The 23,803-nt window shown below is 48.3% G+C and overlaps 1 protein-coding gene across 1 annotated transcript in view; it reads right to left on the reverse strand.

Moving 5' to 3' along the window:
• The window catches only part of PLXNA4 (plexin A4), a 417,067-nt gene that overhangs the window by 147,692 nt on the left and 245,572 nt on the right, over positions 1–23,803 (reverse strand). The window contains exon 4 of the mRNA XM_066262319.1: positions 10,827–10,958. Within this exon, the coding sequence (XP_066118416.1) occupies positions 10,827–10,958 (132 nt within the window). The remainder of the gene's footprint in view (positions 1–10,826; positions 10,959–23,803) is intronic.

Here is a 23,803-nt window from a genome sequence, read left to right on the forward strand (position 1 = left end):
GCACACCTGGTGGTAAAAATTTTTTAAGCATGAACCTCCAATACACCTGTCAGTACTTATAAAGAATATATATGTTCTACTTATTAACTTCCTTGCATTATCAAATACACACAACGGTAGGAGTTAATGACGTGAGATAAAGATAAAGTAGCATTATTTTATTTATGAATGATGTAAAACGTTTTTGCTATCACCAATAAAATTATTAATAACAGTGAGACTGATGTGTGAGGATTGGCCTTATTACTTTTGAAAATCTTTATTTAGCACTTAGTGATATGGGGTTCTGAGGTGTAGGGTTCGATTTGCTTTGATACTTTGCTTTAACGGCTGTCCCAAGGGGAAGGGACAGCTCACATAGACACAGAGATGCAAAAACCATTGTTGGCTATGATGAGCAAATTATAATACTTTTTTTGGGTCTCATGAACAAATTAGGCAAAGACTGTTGTTGACATTCAGCTAGCAGATTTCCATCTTCTCTGATGTCAATCAAGTGGTTTTTTTCAACTAATCAGAAGGTGCTAATTTTTTTTATATTTTTTTAACAAATGGGTCAAAACACCCTGAATTCTTCATTTGGAAGATTTTTAGGCAAGTAGAAAATTCTGTTTCTGAGTTTTTTAAGATTTTAGGTATACATTGTTAAAATGCCACATTTAGTCATATCTACAACAAAATCACATACAGAAACAAGTATTTCCAAAAATCTTTTGTTTTTCTTCTTTCAACATGGTTTCTTCATGTTACAAACATTTTCTAAAAGTAGTCACTTTCTAACTCATTGTTAACATGCTGCCTGTAGGGGCCGGGGAAGTCGGTAAGTTTTCAAAGTTATCAGCAGAGTGGCTGTCCTTCTGACAGCTGCTGGTTAGAACTGTAAAAGGTCAGCAAATGGGGAACAATTTGGTTTTCTCAAAAGAAAAATGCTCAATTATGCTTCCCAAACCAGCCAATGTCTGTGCTATACAAAACCTATCTATGGTCACTCCCACCTGGGGGCAAGTATTGTAAAGATTCTATTTAAAAGATAGTTTTCATAATATTGGTAATACCTGTCACCCATAAATTGCAAGCTTGTAGTACTGAAACTGACTCAGCCAGAAAGAACTCCAGCAGCTCCCTCTCAGAGGTGTGGCCTCCCCAGGCCCCTCCCCATTCTACTGTCCTGACACACGAATGGCTGATTATAGACAAGGCAGAGAACCAGCATCCAGTATCAACTGTATATTAAATATGAGGAGAGCCTAATTTTTTTTTTGTTTTAAATAGGAAAAAATAGAGGTTCTAATGGTTTCTTCCCTTGTCCCATGGGATCGTCCCCAGCTCTGGTCAGCACTCTGAACTACCTGGCGCCTACAGCAGTACCCAGGTAGGGGACAGGTGGGAGACCTCGTTTCCACATCAAACATCATGTGTGCATTGCTTGTGTCCTGAGATGCCCTCATCTTAATGAGAGTGAGCACGTATCACAAAGTCTTGAAGATTACAGGTGGCATCAGGGGATTAAGGGCCCCTTCCCTGACCCTGAAGGTAACCTCGGGTGTTCGTGGTGACCCCTGTCCAAAGCTGTGTCTCAAGGAAGCAAATGGGGCAAAAACAGCCCACTGGCGCAGCTGAGAGGCCTTCGCACCCTTGGGTCCAGGCTGACTGGGAAGTGTGGTTCACGGAGGCCACCTGGTCTGTTCTCTGTCACTCTAAGCACCAGAACCAGGGGCCCGATATGTCCTGGAGGAGATAGGAGTGAGTTTATCAATGACGGATGTAAAAATACTATAGGTAAATTTTTTTTTCAAAAAAAAATAGAGACCCCTTCTTATAGTCTAGCATATTTAAAATGATAAAGACAAAAGCTAAGATTTATTGAGACCTTGTTCTGCACCAAGTACTGCGTTAAGAATTTTATATACAGGCCCTGCCTGGGTGGCTCAGTGGATAAAGCGTCATCCTAGCGCTCCAAGGTTGCAGGTTCAATCCGAGGTCAGGACACATATAAAAAGCAAACAACGAGTGTACAAGTAAATGGGACAGAGTTGATGCTTTTCTCTCTCTCTCTCTCTCTCTCTCTCTCTCCCTTCCCCCTCCCCCTTTTCTTTATCAATGGAAAATATTTTTAATTAAAAATTTAAAAATTCTATACACATTTTCTAACTTACTCATTGCAACCACTCCAGCGATGGCACTAGCATACCCCTATGCTGCTATTGAGGACACCGAAGTCCCCAGAGGTTCACTGTCTTGCCCAAGGTCATACAGGTAGAAAGGGGCAGAGCCAGGACCAGAACCCAGTGCTGATGGTGACTGAGCCACCTTCAGGTCACCCAGCAGGTCATCGGATAGTTTCTGCACCAGCTGTGAATCCTTTGGGAGAGGGACACACCTATTCCCAACCCGCTTTTCCATCCCTTCATGGTTCTGCACTGTTTCCTTGAAATAAATAATCCAGACAGTCTCCCCTCGTCTATTATACTTCCCTATGAAATGGTTGTGTTGTCTCAGAGTCAGTTCAAATTCCCTTTCCTGTTGCCTATACATAATATTTAAAGTGCACTTAAGAGATGCAGATCAGATGGAGTGCTGCCATTTGTAATTCCTCCTTTTATACAGTACCAATACTGCATTTGGCAAAGCCACGGGACATCACTAATGCCAATGTGTCTTCTTGCGCAGTGGCACAAATTAACACACACCTATTTACATTTGAAAACGTCTCATCGGTAGTCAAACTGGGTTCACAATTTACTCAAGTGTCTGATATTTCCAGCCTCTCCTTCTGCAGACTTAAGCACAGGTCAACGAGTCCTCAAGAACGTAGCCACTTCCATTCAGACGCGGTACCTAGCCTCCAGGGGAGAGAGCTGGGGTGTGGGGGTCTGCTTTCGGTCGTCCATGCCCGCCCACGCCAGAGGAGGTGGGGAGCCAAGAGGTGCTCTGAGAATTGAGGACTGCCTTAGTCTTTCACACTGATATCATTGTCCTTCCTGAGCCCTAACTCTCCAAGGAAGTAGGGTTCCAGGGTAGCCCCCACCGTGGACTTTATCACTGGCACGTGTCCCCACCTCGCCCCGGCAGAGCTTCCAGAACAGGCCCTCCTCCTGCGCGCCCCTGCTCTACACAGCACCTAGCCCCATGCTGGGCACACAGTGGACACTTAATAAGTACACATGGCGGGGGGGGGGGGGCTGAAAGGGGGCAGAGATGCGGCCCTGTCCTGTTCGCCCCTGCGGTGCAGTCGGCTCATGTGCTGTTAAGTGGAATATTGCAGGTGGCTGTCTTCAAAATGGCACTTCAAGTGCCCTGAACATCTAGAGACACCCGGCACCGTGTGGGGACTTGATCTGACTGTCAGGCAATTGCCGGAGACAGATGCCTAATGGAGTTCAGGATGAGAGAGCTACCGAGGCTCTTCCCTCATCACCTGTCCCTTAGATCGCCTGCCTTTCTCTGCCCCGCCCCTCCCTCGCCCGCCCCTGCCCTACCTTTATATGTCTGTTCTCGTTCTCTTGTTCCGGGTGGAGAGAGGGAACAAGCTGTTTCCCTCCTACCCTGGAAGTCCTGACACATGTGGAGCCGGAAGCGATTTCGGCTGCCCAGTCTGGGTCTGTGATAGTGTCGAGCCATTGGGGCTGGATGCCAATGGACTAAGACCCCCGTGCCCCCAGAGCAGAAGTCCACAGCCCTGCAGAGGCCACTCCGCTCGGACTGGGGAGGGAGAGGGCAGGCTCCATGCCCTTCAGCCATCTAGAGGGCAGTGCTCATCAGCATGAAGGAAGCCTACAGCCAAGGTACTTTCCGAGGGGCTCTGAAACAGATGGGGGTAGCAGGGGACCTGGGGGAGCTAGCGCCGGCAGAGCTGACATGGCCTTCTGCCACCAAACCGTGGTTTGTCCGGGCCAACGACCCCTAGCAACAGTGCGTTTGCTAAGAGTATTAGTAATGATAACCTTCAACTTGCTAAGAGCCCACTACATGCCCAGCACCTTACCTGTATTAACTTGAGCATGAAGAGTCCTGCCAGGTAGACGTTGTCGTTTGCATGTTACACAGAAGACACTGCAGCACAAACTGCTCAAGTGACTTACTCTGGGTGGCAGGGTGGGTGAGTGAGCACTGAGGGACAGGCTGAAGACATCACGCTCATGACCTGTTCATGACCACCTGTGCTCCCCGGCCTGCGCACATTGCTGATTCTAGTCACCTCCCCTCCATGGGCTGTCTGAGAAGTGTCCGGCCACTGTCCTTTTGTCCACTCAGGAAGGTGAACAAACTCGATCCTATTCAGACGTTAGAGGCTTTTTATGCCTATATGAGTGATCACTAGACGCATGTCTGTTGGGACGGGATGGCGGTGGTGGGGTGCTTCTTTACTTACTCTCTCTCTCTCTACCAGATGGACTGGCCGAGTCTGGGGCCCTGTGTACCCCAAGATGCTCTAGAATAGATGTTGTAAAGGGGCTCCTGTCCCAACTTGCATTCGGCTGGAACTAAGAAAGATTAACCAAGAAGCCTCCTTCACATTTTGAGTTCTTACAGTCACGCCTGAATGCCCCATTCAGCCTGCTGCACCCCCCAGAAAGCCCTTCAGTTTTCTAAGGCTTGTTTTGGAGGCTGAGGAATGAGGTACGCAAATCTCCTGCTGGGGGGATTGGAGACAAAGGACATCCCTTGCCCCACAACCAGCTCCAAGTTCCTCATTGCAAGAGGGGCTAGACAAGACATTACAGTATGTGATGAGCTGGATTCTAACTCAGCTCCTCTTCCCACCTGCTGTGTGACTCCAGACAAGCCACTGACTTCTCTGGGCTCCAGTCTTCTCATCAGTCTTAGGGCGAGAGGCTGCTGGAGAGAGGTGGACCCAAACAGCCTCGAGGGCTTTTCCAGTTCTAAGGGTTTCATGATGCAATGGAGAGTCCAGGCCAGCAGCACCTACGAGTGTAGAAAGCTGGAGCAGGAAGTCATTTTTCCTGCCTGGTTCCCTCCAGGTCTGAGACAGTACAATGGAACCGTCTGCCTCCTCCAGGGGTGTGTGTGTGTGTGTGTGTGTGTGTGTGTGTGTGTGTGTGTGAGAAGTGGGAACATCTCGGTCATGACACACTAGACCAAGACAAATGGGAAAGGCATCTGTCTGGGTGAAACTCTGCAACAGCTTTTCTCTTTTGTGAGTGCCTGAGGTGTCTCTGTGTCCTGTCACTCGCTCTCAGGTCAGTGCGACAAGTTCTGTCTTCCAGGAGCTATCAGAAACAGCCAGGTCCGGGAGCCGGGAGCAAATGTCCGAATGGGCTTGTCACAGTGTCAGCCATCCAAACACAAACTGAAATGTACAGCTCAGTCCCCTTCAGGGGCCTCAGGACAATGGAGATGGCTATGTCACCACAATCACACCTCAAGCAGACCTGCCGGGGGACCCAGCACCCAGAGAGTCAGGATCATTCTTACTGGAGTCCATCCCTTCTGGCTGCAGAAACAATTTCCACATTGCACCTTCTATGAGAACAATGTCAGCTAAATTCTGAGGTTGTCAGACTTCCCATCAGAACCTCAGCACCTTTGGAACACCCTTGAGAGGCAGGCTGGGGATGGGGAGGGGGACACTGAGGCACATAGAACCAGTAATGTCCCCCTCATCACACAGGGAACCCAGCAGAGGCACCATCCAATTAGGAGTCCACACGCCATGTGGCACGAGCCTGTCTTGAACTGAACTTCCCCTTGATTTGAACTTCCCTCTGAAACTCTCCACATGGGAAAAATCACCAGCACAAAAGCGTCCTCTCACCACTCCCTCCACCGTGCCAGCTTCACCATCTTCTCAATTTCTCAACCCCAAGCAAAGAACCTGAGAAGAAGCATGGAGAACAGGGGAAGGGTAGGCACACTCAACAGACTACCTGTAGCTTCTCTGGGAAGCCTTCTGTGATGACTCCATTTAAAATTGCAACCCTCCAGAATCCCACAGACCCTTAAGCCGCTTCCCTGTTCCATGGGCACCTGTCACCTACTGACAGTCTATATTATTTCTCTGCTATGTTGACCTCTGCTTTGCTGCTTCTTTCTCCTGCTAAAATCACAAGCTTCCAAAGCCAGGGGTATTTATCTGTATCTTCGTTGTTGTTCCCCTGATGCCTGATCTAGCAGTTGGTACATAGTAGGTGCTTAGTGAGTATCCATTGAGTGAATGAATGAATCAGGCCTGGGTAATACATGGTAAAGCAAGGTGGTCCTCCCTACTTCACAACTGGGTCACACTGGAAGTGAGAAAGGGTGTGTGTCGGAATGGCTGTAATTGACAAGGGCTACAAGGATCACCAAGGAGACCAACCTCCAAGGGAACTGTGGCTTAGAACCCACAGAGACCAGCTCACTCCCGCATGGTGACTAATTTCACCTTGCTGTAACCCCTAGCCTCATTATACACTCATTGTAATGCATTAGCGTTCTAAACGACACACCCCGTGCCACCATGATGGGAAACTGGAAGCCCATAGAAGGACGCACCATGCCCAATGGCGCTCTTATGAGACGCCTCTGTCCCTTTCCTGGAAGAATCCTGAATATTCCTCTCCCTGATTGAATGCCTTAGCCCTCGATAAAATGAGCCTCAATAAAAGAAGTAAATCTCACTCAGGAGGAGCAGCTCTGCCGGTGGTGGACTAGCCTTCTCTCTGTCCCATTGCTTCCCGAATAAACTTTAAACTCAACGCTTTAAACTCTGTGCTGGCTTGCGTTGGAATTCTTTCCTATACAGAACCAGGAACCCACAGAGGATGAGAAGGAGCCAAGCAGAGCTACCCACCTGGCCCTGCCTTCTGGCCACCAGGTGCACCTACCTCCTCAGCCTCTTGCAGGCCTGTGTGTCCCAAAACACAGCTAGAACTTGAGTGCCACCAGCTCCTCAGGGACAGGATGTGAGTGTCCCCAGGCACCCGGAAGCAGACCCACCATCCATCAGAGCCAGTCAAACAAAGAACACCATGGAAGTTGGCTTTGGAGCAGACGCGACTGAAAGTGTCTCTCGGAAGCAGAAACACTGTGGAGGCCCCGGGCTTGCGGGCAGGGGAGCTGGTGTGTCTCTGGGAAGCAGAAACACTGTGGAGGCCCCTGGCTTGTGGGCAGGGGAGCTGGTGTGTGGGGTGGCAGAAAGCCTGCAGTTTCCAGAGCACCTGACATTCTGGAGCTGATCAAAGGCGTTGCTTTGTGTGGGGGGCAGCTTCTCTCCCAGTAGGGGGCTACCACTCCGGGGCACCTTCTGAAGACAACCCCGGTTGGCCACCTCAGCGCCTCCCTTATCGGGCCCCTTGGTGTTTCCTCTCCCTGCCCTCGAATGGGCTTGGCAGGGTTTTATCACAGGACATCAGTGTGTATAGACAGCCCCCTGGGAGGATGAGGGTTGTTGTAAATAATCACCATATACAAACACACACACCTGTGCAAAGCGAGAACAGGGCTGATGGGGACCCACAGACAGGGACAGGTGCTTACACTCACTCACACGCACCACACTCTACTCTCTACCTCTATTACTTATATCATCCTTACCCATGCTGTCACTTTAATCACACGATCGGCTTCCCTGGCAACAGGCCCCCCATCTCTAGAAGATTTCCAAAAATCATCTCATTCACATGAACTCAGCGTTGGTAGAATGGTGCTTGTTAAGAATAACAAGACACCCATTTCACCTTTATGGTTCTGAAGAGACTTCAGGAACCTAGGACAAGAGACCAAATATTACAACAAAAGATGTTCTCATTGTTTTTGTCACTCAGGAATTTCAAGGGTTTTGCTAGCTCTGTGCCAGAAAGGCAAATATAGATTTCTTATTAGAAATCACAAATATAGATTTCTTATTAGAAATCACAATATCCCAATTAGATTTATTATACCATATAACTAGCACATCACATCCATAACAATGCTGTTTAAAAGATGGTTAAACTAATAAGTATTTAAGCAGTGAGTTTATTTAAAATAAAAATACGAAGCGAAACATAGTGCAAGATAGGGCCAACATCTTGGCGGTAATAAACGGATGACGGAAGTTTGGGAGACTTTACTTTATCTGAAATGTAGTTTTTCTTTCTTTAATCATCTAAGTTCAAACTTGAAAATTAATAGAAGCAATAAATAATTTGTATCAGTCCCTCTCTTTTCCAATTATGCTTCATTGAAGACTCTGGGGATTCATTCATTCATTTATTCATTCATCAAATCTTAATCAAGGGTCTATTAAGTAAGGTTGAGGTAGACCAAGAAGATAGAGGGCTGCCCTCAAGCTGCCCTATGTGGTCTGTTAGCGGAGAAAGACAAGGAAGTCATCATCGCAGCCCGGTCTAAGAAGAGCTAATGTGGAGGAAGTGTCTGACCATAGGTCAGGAACCCCTCCTGGGAGAATGTGACCGTACAGCTAAGTTTTGAAGGGAAAATTAGTCAGATGAGAAGAGAAAGTGCCGTCCAGGCAGAGCAGACATCACTGCTGAGCATGTGCCCTTAGTCTGAGACTCAGGCCTACAAGTGTTGGGCCTATGATGGCTGACACCAACCCACCAGCGACAGAGGCTGGCATTAGCCCTAACTCCCTGGGCTGGCTGGTGTATCTTGCTCTGAGCTCTATTTGGTATTTCCAGGCAGTAAAGCAGGCTGTGGGTTCTGGATTTGCTCTCCCTGAGGCCAGATTTCTGCTTCTTCCTGCCCACCGCGACCTTGACCTGGAGTCCTGCACTTCATACCTGATAGATCAATCATGCGAATCATGATGTCAGCACCTTCCTGACTCCAAACACAGCCAATGCCCAGACGCTCCTATTGCAGTATCATAACAACAAGAGCCTCCACTTAATCGAGCCCATACTCTGTGCTAGGCTTCTTCACGTTTATTGCATGATTATATATAACTTAATCCTTGGAATAACACATTGTATTATTATTATTTCTATGGGACAGTTGAGAGCATTGCATCTTTAAGAGTTTAAGGAACTAACCTGAGATCATGTTTAGTAAATGGTGGAGCCAAGGTACCTGCTCAGGTATTGTGACCCCTAGACCTGTGCAGTTAGCCATTGTGTTACACTGCCTGCCCCACAATGAATCTGCAAACCCATTGGATGTCAGTGTTGGCCCAAGAGTTGAGGGCCTTGGGACCGTGATTTGGGTGGCAGGCAGCCTTCCATCTCTGTGAGGAGCATCTCCAGAATGGATGAGAGCCCCGCTCCTGTCCATTTCTAGCTCCCCTCCCTTTCCAATGACGCAGAGCGCCCAGCAAGCCTCACCAACAGGCCGGCATGGGTTCTAACCATTGACCACACTCTCAGGGAAGTGGAACGGCCGAGGACAAGATGCCCAGAACCCCAGCTCAGTTTTCAGAAGGGACTCCACATAGCTGATATTGTTCATCTTTGGAAGCCCTTCCAAGTTTTAAGTCCTGCGTTCAGAAATCCTGGCTTTCAGGTTAGTCATGAAATCCTGAAATAGTCGATGCCTTACGGGGGGCGAGGGGATCTTAGGTCTTCTCCAAAGGCTCCATCAGGGAAAGCTGCTTACCCTCAGTGTCTGGGCCCTTGGAGGTCAGCAGGGAGTGGGGAGTGTGAGCCCCATGGAAAGAGAGCAGGAAATGAAAGCAAAGGAGAAGCCCCATACGGCTGTTCCCAAGGCATGGCTGCCTCAACCAGGGCACCACAATGGGTCCCAGTGTGACTGAATGGGGTGTCCCACACCAAGAGAAGATGTCATCGAGCTCTTGGGGAGGGTGGAGCTGCTGTGGGCTCCCCAGGCATAATGCACAAGCCCTGTGGGTGGCATAATGTGGCATTTATCTCCCTTCCTATGCGCAGAGGGGACAGGAGGAACAATCCAGACTCTGTCAGCAAGGTCCTCTGGGGAGTTCAGGCCTCACTAATGAAGATGAATAAGAGGGGGCATCTGCCCTTCATGGCTGCTGCCTTTGCCACATACATATTCATGGGCGGGAGGGCCGGCTCCTGGGAAGGATCCATCCACAGACGTGACAGGGGCAGAGTTATGGCGGGGCTCACCCACACTCGGGGTGCAGTGGGTCTTGTGGGTGAAACCCTCTGGGCAGTGAATTAGGGTGCTCTGGGAGATATTCTTAAATACATGGAATTCCCAAGGAAAAGTTTATTCTTTTGCCTGCTGGAGACATAAGGTCCTGGTTTGAACTTAAGAACCCCTGAAGTCCTAATTTCTTAGTGGAGTTCTAGAAGCAAGCCCAATGTTGCTCCTTCCAACTGAATGTGAGCTGACAGCAATCCCTGCGCCTTATCTGTTCTCCTTGGCTTGGCTTCTGGAATCTGCTGGATGTACCACGTGAGTGTTAGAGTTAGACCCGAAGGCTTAGGACACATGTCCTTATTTTCCGAATCTCCTTCCATCTGACCTTGCCATGATGTCCCCTCAACTGGGATTTTTAGGAAACGAATCCTTGCCCACCATGGACTTCCAGGGTTTATGGAGATGACCTTGGTAGGAGATTACACATTGTAGAGGGCAATATGGTCAAAACATATAAACAAACAAACAAATAAAAACTTGGACATCTCAGAAGAGAGTAAATGTTGGCCCAGACCCTATATACACCATCATTTTGAAGTTAGTGGATTTGTTCTAGACTCACAGCTATTTTGACATTGAAAACATTTTGTTCCCTGCTTCAGCACACTCAGCCTCAGTCCCCGGGCAGCATAACCAAAAGAAGACACACTGAGCCATAAATCAAGTCCCCTCTCTGCAGCTAACCCCCTGCAGGTTTCTGCTGAGCCACAGGCTAGTACTTACTGCAAGACAAATCTCTCCCAGAGCTCAGAGAGCCTTACCTGCCTCTCTGACATGATGTAGAGCTGCTCGTGGTCCTTGGAGAAGGCCATGTCCCGGAGCACAGGGCCGGGGTCCACCACCTGCATGGTCTCGTACTGGAGGGCGTTGCCCCTGGGTCCATCCACCCGGATCTGTGGAGAAGAGGAGAGGAGAGCTGAGGTGAGTCCAGGTCCTGCACTGCTTTCCTGAACCCAGGGACCCTCCCAACAGCCAGGGCAGAGGCGGTCAGCTCTGTCTCCACAGTGTCCAGAGGCCGGCTCTATAAGAGCAGGAGTCACAGCTCACTGCGGCCTCACGCTGGGAATGGCAAAGACAGGGAAGGGGGAGACCAAACCGGGCTTCACCAAGAACCAGTGTTATTTGCTCTGGGTCCCGGTGTCTCAGGTCAGTTTTGGAGAAGAGGGTGGTGCTGGTTGTGGGCAACGGGTCTGGCAGTTGGGGAACAGTGGATAACTGAACTGGCCTCAGATCAGAGTGTCCTTCTGCAACAGAAAGGCAATAGTATTTGCCATATTTGTGAGCTGAAAACTTGTGAGTGTAACAGTGTGGGCTGATCCTTGGACACTGATACCCAGCCATACCTGCGGCACCTTGGAGGGAACCAGGCAAGGGGCGACCCTGGAAGTTTTACCCGGAGTGGGCCCATTCTGCCCATTGCAGCCAATGGCTTGTGTCTCGGAGTCTGGAGTACCCGGAGGGCCCTGAAACCTCCCAGAGGTCCTATGTGTGTCCGCAGGGAAGGGGCTGTGGGCATTCCAGGATAATGTGCTCGGGCATGGGCCATCCTCAGCCTTCCGAGAACAAGAGCGCTTAGCAGATAGATTGTCGCTGGGCAGTCTACTTCCTCCATCTGCTTGGACAATGTGGAGACAGCCAGGGAAGGGTGCTTCCCTTCCCCCCATGACTGAGGACAAATCTAGAAAAGCTGCCCCCATCTCTGGAATCAGAATCATCACACATCTGAGAAGATAGGTTTGACATGATCACCGCCCAGTGCTAACAGTGCCACCCCCACGTCAAGACCAAACATTACCAACAACGCGGAAAGGATGAGGGGAGACAGGGAGAGGCAACAGCGAAGGGTTCACCAAACAAGATTCGATCCCATTTGTATAAGACTGTAATATACCCACAGTGTACTTTTCGAGATTTTAATAACAAACCTAAAGAAAAAAATCATATTCCAAATATTCCCAAGGCGCACTCTTACGTTTAATTTTTAATATTTAATTTTTAACCTCTCATCACATCCAGGAGAAAAGTTATTCTGAGGAACTAAATGGCAGCAGAAACACTACATTAATGACAACTGCTCACATCAATTCATCAGAAAGGTCGGCTGCCTCTCGTTTCCGTGGGATCCTCTGAACGCTGACACCACGGTGATTTTATGATTTGTGTGTGTGGTTTTTGGTTTGTCTCAGGCTCTGTTTGTTTGTTTGCTTGTTTGTTTTACTTTTAAGCATGATTGTTAAGCCCTGCATAGAGACCTCAGGGAGATGGTTTTGTGTATAATTCCTTATTGATATAACCTCTCAATCTTAGGTCTTTGGTGTTCATTTGTCATGATTTACATGACCTAGACCCCTCCAGCATCCATTCCCCCTATCTTACCTTTTTGGTGGAATTGGACCCACCCCCCTGCTTCCTGGGGTGGTCCTTGATGGGCATAAGCAAATCAATTTAATCTCACTGTCTTACCACAGTGATTGAGAAAAAGCAGCTCCAAGCCAATCAACATTCACACTCAGTGCAAAGCAGAGACTGTGTTTCATGATGAGAAAAGCAATCTCTTCTCACTCCCAATAGAGTCAAAGGAACAAGGAGCTCAAAGAACCATCAGCAGCCTTTTTGTGCTTAGGAGGAGAGCCAGAATCAGGGAAGACTGAACACAGAGATAGAAATATATATATATATATATATATATATATATATATATATATATATATATATATATATATATATATAAATGATGCCCCTGGCCCACTGAATCATAAATGATGCCCCTGGCCCACTGAATCAAAATAACCCCAAAACCTTTCCTATGTCGGGACTTTCCTGTTACTCAAGGCATTTCCTTATTCTTCAAGTCATAAAAAGGCTTTTTGCAACATCAAAAGTCCCTACTGCTATGCAGATAATAGATGAAGAAAATGAGACCCAGGTACATGAAACAACTGGCCTGAGGTGTAACATCTGGGAAGAGAACTCTGACATAAGAGACCTATTTCCTGACAGGTTTCAAGGTAACTTCCTGGGGTTGAGACCTAAGGCAGGGAGCTGTCTCTGGTCTATATAGTTCCACTGGCTTTCGCCAGTCATGCCTGGTAGTGATGCTCAAACACTTGAGCTTGACAAATATTGATTTTAAAAGTGAAGAAATGCACTGATGAATTTAACATTCCATTTTGCTAATTTACCATTAAGTTCATAAAAATAAAACCAAACAAAACAAACAAAAGAAACCCCAAACTAGTAAAGGAATTAAAAATGATCTGTTTATCTCTGAAAATCAAAATGCTTCAAATTCCCATAACCCCCCTGCACCTGACCTCAATCTGAATGAAGTGGGAGTTCATGCAAAGCCAACTGGGGCGACCACCCAGATCTGATGGCATGGTGATGGCCTTGGCCCCCAGCCCAGCCAGACTTCACCTCCAGCTGTGAGTCACCTCTGGAGCAGCATTAGAGAGTGAAAGTCCCCTCAGTTCGTGGGCAGAAGCAGGATCTCCAGGGGAAATTGGATTCAGAGCCTGAGCCATCTTCTTTATTGTTTGGTTCTAATTGCCCTGCTCTTTAAGAAGAGGTGACATGCTGGACATAGGTGGTCATCAGAGAAAAAGCGGGGACAGAGGGATAGACCAGGGAGCACCAACAAGGTGAGTTCTCACAGGCCAGCCCTTCCCCAGGGAGGCAGGATAGTTATGTGGCCCCTTCTGCACTGTGTCTGGGTGGGAAGCCAATTACTGGAAAGGCAGGTCTCCCCTCCCCCCACCCCACCCAGTCTACTGCTCGTTTCAGAAAACAGAAAGGAAAGCATTAATTCATCCATGCACTGAAAGAATCTCACACCAAACATGGATCAAGGGCATGTGATGGGATTTGCTGAATGATGGACAGTCATAAAATTTAGGCGGGATGGACCAGCTGCCAGCTCTTGGGCTCTTACAAACATAATAGCAACAAGAGTGGTTACAGACTCAGCGGTACTGCGTGTCAGGCATGGTACTAGGCATTCTACATGCATTCACCTTCTCACTTAAAACTAATAATAATAATAATAATAATAAAAATAATAATAATAGTGTGATAAGTTTGTACAGTGACAGATGGTAATTAGACTGAGTGGGGTGAACACATAGAAATATAGAATCACTGTCATACACCTGAATCTAATGCAATATTGTATATCCACTACACTTTAATAAAAATAAATAAGAGTAATAAATCTCTTTTGACCAGGTGGTGGTACAGTGGATAGAGCATGTGGTGGTGGTACAGTGGGACTGTGATGCAGAGGACCCAGGTTCGATACCCCGAGGTCTCTGGCTTGAGCACGGGCTCATCACCTTGAGCACAGCGTTGCTGGCTTGAGCATGGGATTGTAGATATGACCCCATGGTCACTGGCTTGAGCCCAAAGATGGCTGGCTTGAAACCCAAGGTCACTGGCTTGAGCCCAAGGTCACTGTAGCCCCCCGGTCAAGGCACATATGAGAAAGCAGTCAATGAACAACTAAGGTGCTGCAACAAAGAATTGATGCTTCTCATCTCTCTCCCTTCCTGTCTGTCTGTCCCTCTTGCTGTCTCTCTCCTTATCTCTGTCACACATACAAAGAAAGAATAATAAGTCTCAGAGTTCTGTGAGGTACACACATTAATATTACCCCATTCACAGGAGAGGCACAGAGAGTGTTAATAACTAGTTCATCGTCATGCAACTAGCGCACAACACAGCCTTGATCCATACCAAGGTGTGACTGATTCCAGCGTCCATGCTTCTGTGCATTTACATGCATTTACATACTATACTGTTGGTTAGATAAACCTGAATCCTTTCAAAGACCAAGAGGAGTTGCTGTTAAGCATCACCCTGGGAGCGCAGCAGGAACCGTATGTGTCTCCTGTATGTGTCCCCGGAGTTCTTCCGGGAGAGAATCGTGCCTGGGAATGAAGGTACTGTCGTCAATTTTCAAAATTATGATCCCTTATATTTTTATTCTTTACCTTTCAAAGCATTCTTAAGTAACACTGTTTCAGCTGACGACTGTAAAATGTTTATGACGTTGGCGGCCAGCATACTCATTCTCATTTCAGCGATGAGCAGCTGAGATCAGGGCTGTTCAGCGCCTCACCCAAAAATTCAATGATAAACCAATGACATTCAGGGCTAGGATCCAGGTCTCCTGATTCGAAGCTTAGCCCTTGCCTCTTAGCTATTTAGATTTTTCTAAAAGCCTTTGACAGGGTTCCACATGAAAAAGGTATTTAAAAATAATGAGTCTCCGTGGGACTTTGGGCAGTTTGGCCACGGAGAGAGAACCGAGTTAGAGACAGAAAAAGACACGTTTCAGTGTGGAGAAGTGGGAACTTGGGGACTCCCCAAGCACTCGTGTTATGACTAGTCTTATTAGCATTTTTTATAAGTGGTCTGGAGGAGAGAACAGGAAAATGTGCAGAATATTCTCAGCTCTTTGGGATAACAAGAAGGCCAGCGATAGAGATGAATGGCAGAGAGATGGTGCATCCTCTGCGTGGACGGAGGCGAGAGAGCTGCACGTGATTGAACAGACCTGGGGCTGAGAATCCCATGGGGGTAGAGGTCATCCCTGCATCCTTAGTGCCCTGCACAGTACCCAGGACTTGGCTGATGCTCAGTAAGTAGGTACTGGCAAGCATTGGTGAGGGTGTGGGGAACAGGGAATCCCCACATGCTGTTGGTAGGAGTATAATATGGTACGGCCACTATGGAAAACCCTATGGAGGTTCCTCAAAAAATTAAAAACAGAACTACCATATGATCCAGCAACTCCACTCCTGTGTATACATCCAAACAAAATGAAACCAATATCTCAAAGTAATAGCTGTATGTTTGTGTTCAATGCAGCACTATTCACAATAGCCAAATGTTGAAAAAACCTAAATATCTGTTAATGGATTAAAAAAATGTAATATATATATATATAGGATATAATGCATAACTCAACTTTAAAATAGAAGGAAATCCTGCCATTTGCAACAAGGATGGGCCTGGAGACCATTGTGCTAAATGAAATAAGCCAGACACAGGAAGGAAGACAAGTACTGCATGACCTCACCTACATGTGGAATCTAAAACAGGCAGACTCACAGAGGCGGAGAGTGCAATGGTGGTTGCCAGGCACTGGCGGGGTTATGGGAACAGGGAGATGTTGGTCAAAGGGTACACAGTTTCAGTTATAAGATGAAGTTTTGGAAAGCTAGCCATCTGGAGATGGTAATTGTAATTAGTAATACTGATTTATAGATTTGACATTTGCTTATAAGATAGTGTAACAAACAAAGGGGTTCTGTGGGAACTAACTTCACAGGCAATCTGGTCATGAATTCCTAACTGGGCAGGTCGAGGTGGGTGGTCATGCCCCAGGCACAGAACCTTTTAGTAAAAGGTGCATCTGCCTGAAGCAAGCCCTGTGCATCCAGGTTAACACACCTTTGAAATCAGCCTAACCACCCTCAAGAGAGCACATAACCTGTTAATTGTCCTGTAACCCCATCCGCACCTTGCCTTCTCTCACCTCCATGTCATCTTCCCTATGTTCCCGCCTTAATTCCAAATGTAAAAGAAAATGCAGGACTCTCTCTTTGCAGAGCATTAGAGATCTTGCTTCCCAGCTGCTGTCGTCAGTTTGGGCTCCCACAAACCCATAAAAAATTTTAAACAGATTCGAACATTCTTTACCACAACAGTAGACCCTAAGTGTTCACATCACGGCTGGGGGGTGGGGGTGGGTGCTGGTAGAGAATGGTAGTCTGTGAAGTAATGGATATGTTAATTACCTCGATTGTGGTGATTGTTTCGTAACACGTACCTATATCAAAATATCAAGTTGTATACCTTAAATACATATAATTTATATAAAGTTTTATTTGTTAATTATAGCTATTAAATATGAGGGGAAATAAGTAGTTGTTAAATAAATAATCAAATCTCCTGGAAAAAAATCAAAGTCGCATTCTACCAATTAGACCAGTGGTAGTCAACCTGGTCCCTACTGCCCACTAGTGGGTGTTCCAGCTTTCATGGTGGGCGGTAGTGGAGCAACCAAAGTATAAATAAAAAGATAGATTTAACTATAGTAAGTTGTTTTATAAAGACTTATTCTGCCAAACTTATCGAAAATCTGACATAAAGTACTTGTAAGTAATTATTATTATATGCTTTAACTTGCTGTAACTCTGCTTTATAAATTTTACAAAGTAAAGTTACTTCCCTACTTTATAAATCACCATTACTGTGGAACTGGTGGGAGGTTAGAAAATTTTACTACTAACAGAGATACAAAAGTGGGCAGTAGGTATAAAAAGGTTGACTACCCCTGAATTAGACGATGGACTCTTAGCCGATCAAGGTAAGATCAAGGCATGATCAAGGTCAGAGGCGGGAATAAGAAGAATAACTCGATGTCATCGCTTATTGTCCCTTAGACTCCATGGCAACCAAAAAGGCCAACAAAGGAGGCGGATGGGCCATGGCTATGGTTTAGCCACCAAGTGCAGGGCCCACCCTGAAGCTTGGGAAGTGACCGCTTAGAACAAATAAGATGTATTATCACACATAAGTGAATCATCACATCACAAATAAAATTTATTATTTTTTACAGTGTGGACAATATTTGTGGCTCACCTAAGCAGCGAGAGAGGATGAGAACAGCAGTTGATAAAACATATATATGAGTGTTTAGAAGATGTCATTCTCGGAGGCTGACACCGAGGAGAAACCACATCCTAACTCTCTATGCCCCTTGACAAAGTGACAGTCCACATTCATCCATCATCCACACGCCGTTTATAGATTGCCCGCCGTGTTCTAGGCTCAGAGCTGGCTTCATGGGAAGACAGGTGAGTCTCAGCCCTGTCCTCCGGGAGGCCCGTCTCCTGAAGGGCTCACATTTCACACAGAGCTGCGAATGTGACAATGGGGGTGTCCCCCCATTGGGGAACAGTTGGGGTGTTCCCTCTGTGCCTTCTGCCCAGGAGACCTGGCTGATTGACGGGAGTGTAACCAGCAACGATCAGCCCAGTCCCACATGTGCCTCCAAGGGGCACCTGTACATATGAGAAACGGGCTATGGACACAGAACCACCAGTGATGACTGTTTAGTGAGTAAAACACATAGTGGGTGATACTAGATTTATTCAAAAGCCACCTTAGGAGAGTCTCTTAAGTCACTGATCAGAGTAAGAATATTAGTGGTACTGACAGATTTGTATAAAGACGCAGCACACTGGCAGAGGGAGGTAAGAGCAATAACATGAAACATGGGGTCATAGGGGGAACGTGGTCTTCATGCAGCTGTCCCAAGGAGAATGATTGCATGTGCTCTCTGTGGTGGGGGTGGTGTTCCTTCAGCTTTACCTTGGGACCATGGAACATTCTAGATGAGCTCTGGACAACAGAAATAAACACCAGCCACAGCCGTGGGCCACATATACATTAAATTTTCTAGTAGTGGCAGCATTTAAAAAAAGAAACTGATTTTAATCATCTATTTTGTCTAATCCAACGTGCTCTAATATTAGCATTTTAACATATGTAGAGTCTAAATAATTGTTAATGAGATAGTTGACATTCATTTTCTCCTACTAAATCCTTGCAATGTGGTGTACGTGTGTGTTACACTCACGGCAAACCTCAATTCAGACCAGCCACATTTCAGGGGCTCGGTAGCCACAAATGGCCAGTGGCGACCATATTGGACAGTACAACTCTAGCTTCTCGGCTTGGTGACTACCTTCCTAGGGCTGCTCTCAGTTGAAGTCTTCCCCACTCCGCTGCCCTGCCACAATGCCCTGTGTCTCTGTGTCTCCTAAGACATTTATCGTCTTCAGCTTTTTTGGAGCTGTAATCTCCAATTGACTTGTCCCCATCAGTCCGAGGAGCCATAACGCCCAGGGCTGGGCTGGTCAAGGCTGTCACTTAGCAGGGAACCCCTGTGCCCTGGGCAACAGTTGCTGCAGGATCAGGGCGGGAATGGGGAGGCTAAGATGGTGTGGGCATTCGAGGCCTGGGGGCACAGCTAAGCACCAGTCCCAAGGAAGTGTTTCATTATTTAACAGCTGCTGAGCTATTCACAAAGGTTGAGACCTGGGAGCCGCCTCAGTGTTCGCTGACGGACGAACGCCACGAGCGGTGGCTGACGAGCTTCTGGAGGTGCCACGCGCAGCCATGTGGCCATCGTTAACAGTACTGTGCTGTACACTTGAAATTTGCCAGAACGGTGATTTGGAAGTGTTTTCACACTAACAGGCAAACAAAAACAGAAACTCTGTGAGGTGACAGATGTGTTCATTAGCTTGATTGTGGCGATTATGTCCCAGCGTACATGTATGTCATAACATCAAGTCCTACACCTTAAACATCCTCAAGTTTAATTTGCCAACTAGACCTCAATAAAGAGGAGGCCACACTAACCTCCATCAAAATGCTTAGCACTGCACCGTCCTCTCCAGGTGGCTTACCAGGGACAGGTCTCCCCCCCACCCCCGCAGCCCCCCGCCCTCCCGAGGCCACACAGCCTCCTCCCCTCCAGCCCAGCCAGCAGCCGGCAGGGCCACCTCTCCATCCCTGGCACGGTGAGTGTCGGCACTGCCAGGCAGACCGCTATTAAAACATCAGCAGGGTGGCCTCCACAAAGGTCGGCCATTCGGGGAGAGCTCCTGGCAGCTGCTTGTTTGTTTATTGGAACATTATCTGGGCCAGGCTGTTTATGTACATCCATTGAAGGATTGAACAATAAATATCGTCTCCCAGTAGCAGGCAGATGCTTGCACTAGAGCGTCCTGGCTGCCGTCTTGCTTGGAATAATCTCCCTAATGAGCAAACAGCGCTATTTATCTTTAAAGATGCAGGCCACCTCCTGGGTTTCCCCCTTCCTCGTGCCTCTCACCGCCTCCCAAAACTTCCTGGTCGAGGTCTACACTGGCCAGGTTTCTGGGCTGGGCCTGGACATAGAAGGTGATGATGGGGTCTCATCTGGCAGGCAGGGGCACAGGACTTGAACTGAAAATGCAGGCGGTGAAGCAGATTAAACCTGAAGTCTAATGTTAGGGCCACTCTGAATTCTCCACCTAGACCCTCAAACCTCAAAGCACCCGGGGTGTGGGTGGTGGGGGTAAAGGGGTGGTCAGACCTCCTTTACAGAGCTAGAGATGGCAGGGTTTGTGGAAGGGCACACCCCACATTCGAGGGGAGCCAGAGTCCGAGGTAGGTCTATTCCTCACTCAGGCAAGTTTCTGCAGTGCTCGAAACACCAAGGGGCTCATGCGCAGGTCCCTGCAGACCAGTTAGCTGACAAAATGGAGACTGTGTGGTGGCGAGGTCAGGTGTGAACTAGAGAGGCAGTCGAGGACCTAAGGAGGGAGGTGGGGGATCTGGGCTCTGTTCCCCCTCTCAGAGCCTTGAGCACATGACGTCAGCTCCATTACGTGTCCTGGCTCTCTGTCCTGGCCTCGACCTGCCTCCCGCTGAGGCAGAAGTACAGGTGAGGACCCTCAGTGGGAAATGCGTGACCAGGGCCTGCTTCTCTGGCATACCAGAGGGTTATGGCATCTCTCAGGAGGGAGAAAATATACACCTTTTGGTTCTTATTTACACAGTTTACTCAGTTGGCTCCCAAAGGCCCTCTATGTGCCATAACCCTAGTCATTATACAAGCATCTTGCTACACAGCCTGAAAAGCAGGTGAAAGGAAGAATGAGCATCAGAGGCACAGCAGTTGCTTCTTTGTTGAACGAATGAATGAATGAATGAATGATCACTCTAACCCTGAGCCTGAGTTTCCATAGTTGGAACAAGTACATGGAAATCCACACTCACAGGCACAAACACACACACGTCATGCACCCACATGCTCTGTGTCACAAACACTTGAACTCTAGCACTTCCCCTTTATAATTCTATGACCAAGTGATGGATAGCAGGTGGTTCAATTCCTTCTGGGATGAAGAGGAGCTGGGAAGGGTGTGGCAGGCCAGCAGAGAGCCAGTCACAAGTAGGAGGTGTGAGTAGGCTACCAAGTATTCAAAATCAGCCTTTCGTGCTGCACCCTCCCAAAGAGACTCATCTGAGAGAACCGCCTGTGTAAGGTGTGCCGGCCAGATTGCGACCCTAGAGTCACCACTTGTTTGAGTAGCCTATACTGGAAGCCTTGACTGGCCATTCCTCACATTTCTCTGGCCACAAAGGAGCCTGGACAGACTGCTCCCACTCCTGGAAAAACAGGTGCTGATGAATGGATAGCAGATCTCCAACTGCCTTATACGCATTGGTTCATTCGGTGTTCGGCAGATGGGCCACCCTCACTCACGTTACAAAAGACCAGACAGTCCTCTGGCTCCAGAGAGGGGACATGCGGGCAGGAGAGCAAGGGCTGAGGCAGATGGCGTGAATCCCACCTCCGCCACTTAGGAATTGTGTGGCCTTCAACAACCGACCAAACGTTTCTGAGCTTCACTTTCCGCAGACGAGAAATAGAAATAATAATAACAATATATCATTGTTCATATTACAATGGGAAGATGATACTATCCCAAGCATGCCTAGCAGAATGAGGGGATAATAGTTGTTTCCATAAATGTTCCCAGTGATCACTATGGAGACCATCCAAATGAACCGATTCTTGTGGTCCCCACTCACTCCCAGTGGGAGTAGCACCCCTAAGTGCTACAGAAGAGAGCTTAGAGGATGTGGCCCACAGGTTGGGTTCCCAGTATCTGACAAGGTCCCCTAGTGGCTGGATAGGAGAAGGGAACCCACAGCCCAGCTCTGGGCAATCTGAAGTAGACTAGAAACGGGGCCATGCAGGACAGAGGGCGGGGACAGGCTTGGAAGAGTCTGTGCCCACAGGTGGGTGTTCCCATGGGCATTCCACCAACATGGACCCAGACACCCTCTCCACCCAGCTGCCTGAGGCTGAAGGCATTGTCCAGAACTCCCGAGTCTGGTTCCGCTCAGCTGGGACTCAGTTAGCCAGCAACTTTCTGCAGAAAGAGGAAAGCATCTTCCTGCCTATGGTCTGGGCAAGCCATGGGAGGGAAAGTGGCGTACCCCAGCCTGGCTGCCCGGAGAGGAGAGGCATCTCTGGGGACCCGTCAAGGGCAGGAAGCAGAGTCAGGGCTGGCAAGATGCTGAGGACCCATTCCCCAAAGAGGAAGCAGTGATGCTACATGTTATCGGACAGAGTATCAGCCCCAGAAGCGGGGTGCCCTGCGGTCGCTCTTCTCCCTGCGCTTCCCACATTCCATTGGTTTCCTCCCGTGAAATGGGGCTTATCTCCTCTCTTTGGTGCCCCCGCTGCTGTCGGAGTCACGGATGCGTTAATGAATAGAGGAGTATCAGGAAAGCAAGGAGCTGGTGTGCAGTCAGCACTTCCCTCCTGCTGCAAGTCCCGCCTCCGCTGAGCGGGATCCAGCTGCTGCCCAGTGCAGCTGTGGGAACAAGGAGAAACCCCCCGGCCAGCTGGGAACAAGGAGACACCCCCCGGCCAGCTGGAGCGCCCGCAGAAACCGGAAGTAGAGCAAAGCCTGGAGACGGTGGACCTCCGGGACAAGCTGTCGCAGGGTTTCAGGAGCTCTAACTGGCCGGGTCCTAGCTCAGGGGATGGAAGCTTCTAGCACAGAGCGTGGCACAGAGACTCAATAATGGTGAGGTGGAGGAGGAAAATGGGTCCCTTTGGGGTTTTCTCCCGGGCTCAGAAGCAGCTTTCCCTCCCCCACTCCTTTGCCTTCCAGGTTATACCAGTACCCACACCCCCCATTCCTCCGGTACCTAAGTCCGAGCCCTCCTTCTACCTGGGGATCAAGACTGCGGTCTCTGAACCATTTTCTCATCCTCAGCCCAATGGTTTCCATCTTCAGACCACCCATTACATATTGTCATCATCCCACCAGAGCAGAGCCAAACGCTCCACTCTGCTGGTCTCCTCCCAGCCCCCCCTTCCCACTTCAGAGCCCCTCCTCCTCATTCTCCACATCACCCTCAACCATCACTGGGCACGTGCTTTCCTTTAGAGACAGGATGAGCGAGTCCTCTTCCGGAGTCGTGTTCCCACCATCTCCCTCCGCTCTTCTCTTTCCTTCAGTGTCCTCTCTGCTTCTTTCTCCAGCCAACCCACGCCCATCGGTCCCTTTCGGCCTGGTCCACGACACTCCTCCCAGGCTCCTCCCCAAGCTCTCTCTGTACCACCTGCTCTGGTCTGATCACCCGCCTCCTGTCATGTCACCTGCAACCACACCTGCAGCCACTCGAGGCTGCCCCGTGTTTCAGATTGCGCGGAAGTCTAACCTTCGCTCTTGTGCTTTGAGTATGTTCATTTTAGACTTGAGTTGAAGGCGGGTCTGCAGCACAGAGCGTAAGCGGTGCGAGCAGCCCAGCAGGGACCCTGATTCTACTATTCACATTGGCAGATGCAGGCAGAATGTTCAGGACGTATTTAACATCCTCAGCTGAGATAATGGGGCTCGGAATTCTGAGTTCAAGGTTGCTGTCAGGTTCCTCAGGTGGATTAGGAGATGCTCTTTACTAAAAGTGCCTGGTATGTTGAATGCCATAAATGCATACAACTGATGGTTGTGGCTAGTTAATATCTAGTGGTGCTCAGTGAGTGAGTTTGAAGACAAAGATAATGTGACAATAGTGAGAATGTCGCAGAGCACAAGCATCCTTGACAAGGCTCCCAACAGTTGTGTGAACCCCAGAATTGCTTAATAGGTATTTA

The sequence above is a fragment of the Saccopteryx bilineata genome, chromosome 2, assembly GCF_036850765.1.
Source record: "Saccopteryx bilineata isolate mSacBil1 chromosome 2, mSacBil1_pri_phased_curated, whole genome shotgun sequence".
NCBI classification, from domain to species: domain Eukaryota; kingdom Metazoa; phylum Chordata; class Mammalia; order Chiroptera; family Emballonuridae; genus Saccopteryx; species Saccopteryx bilineata.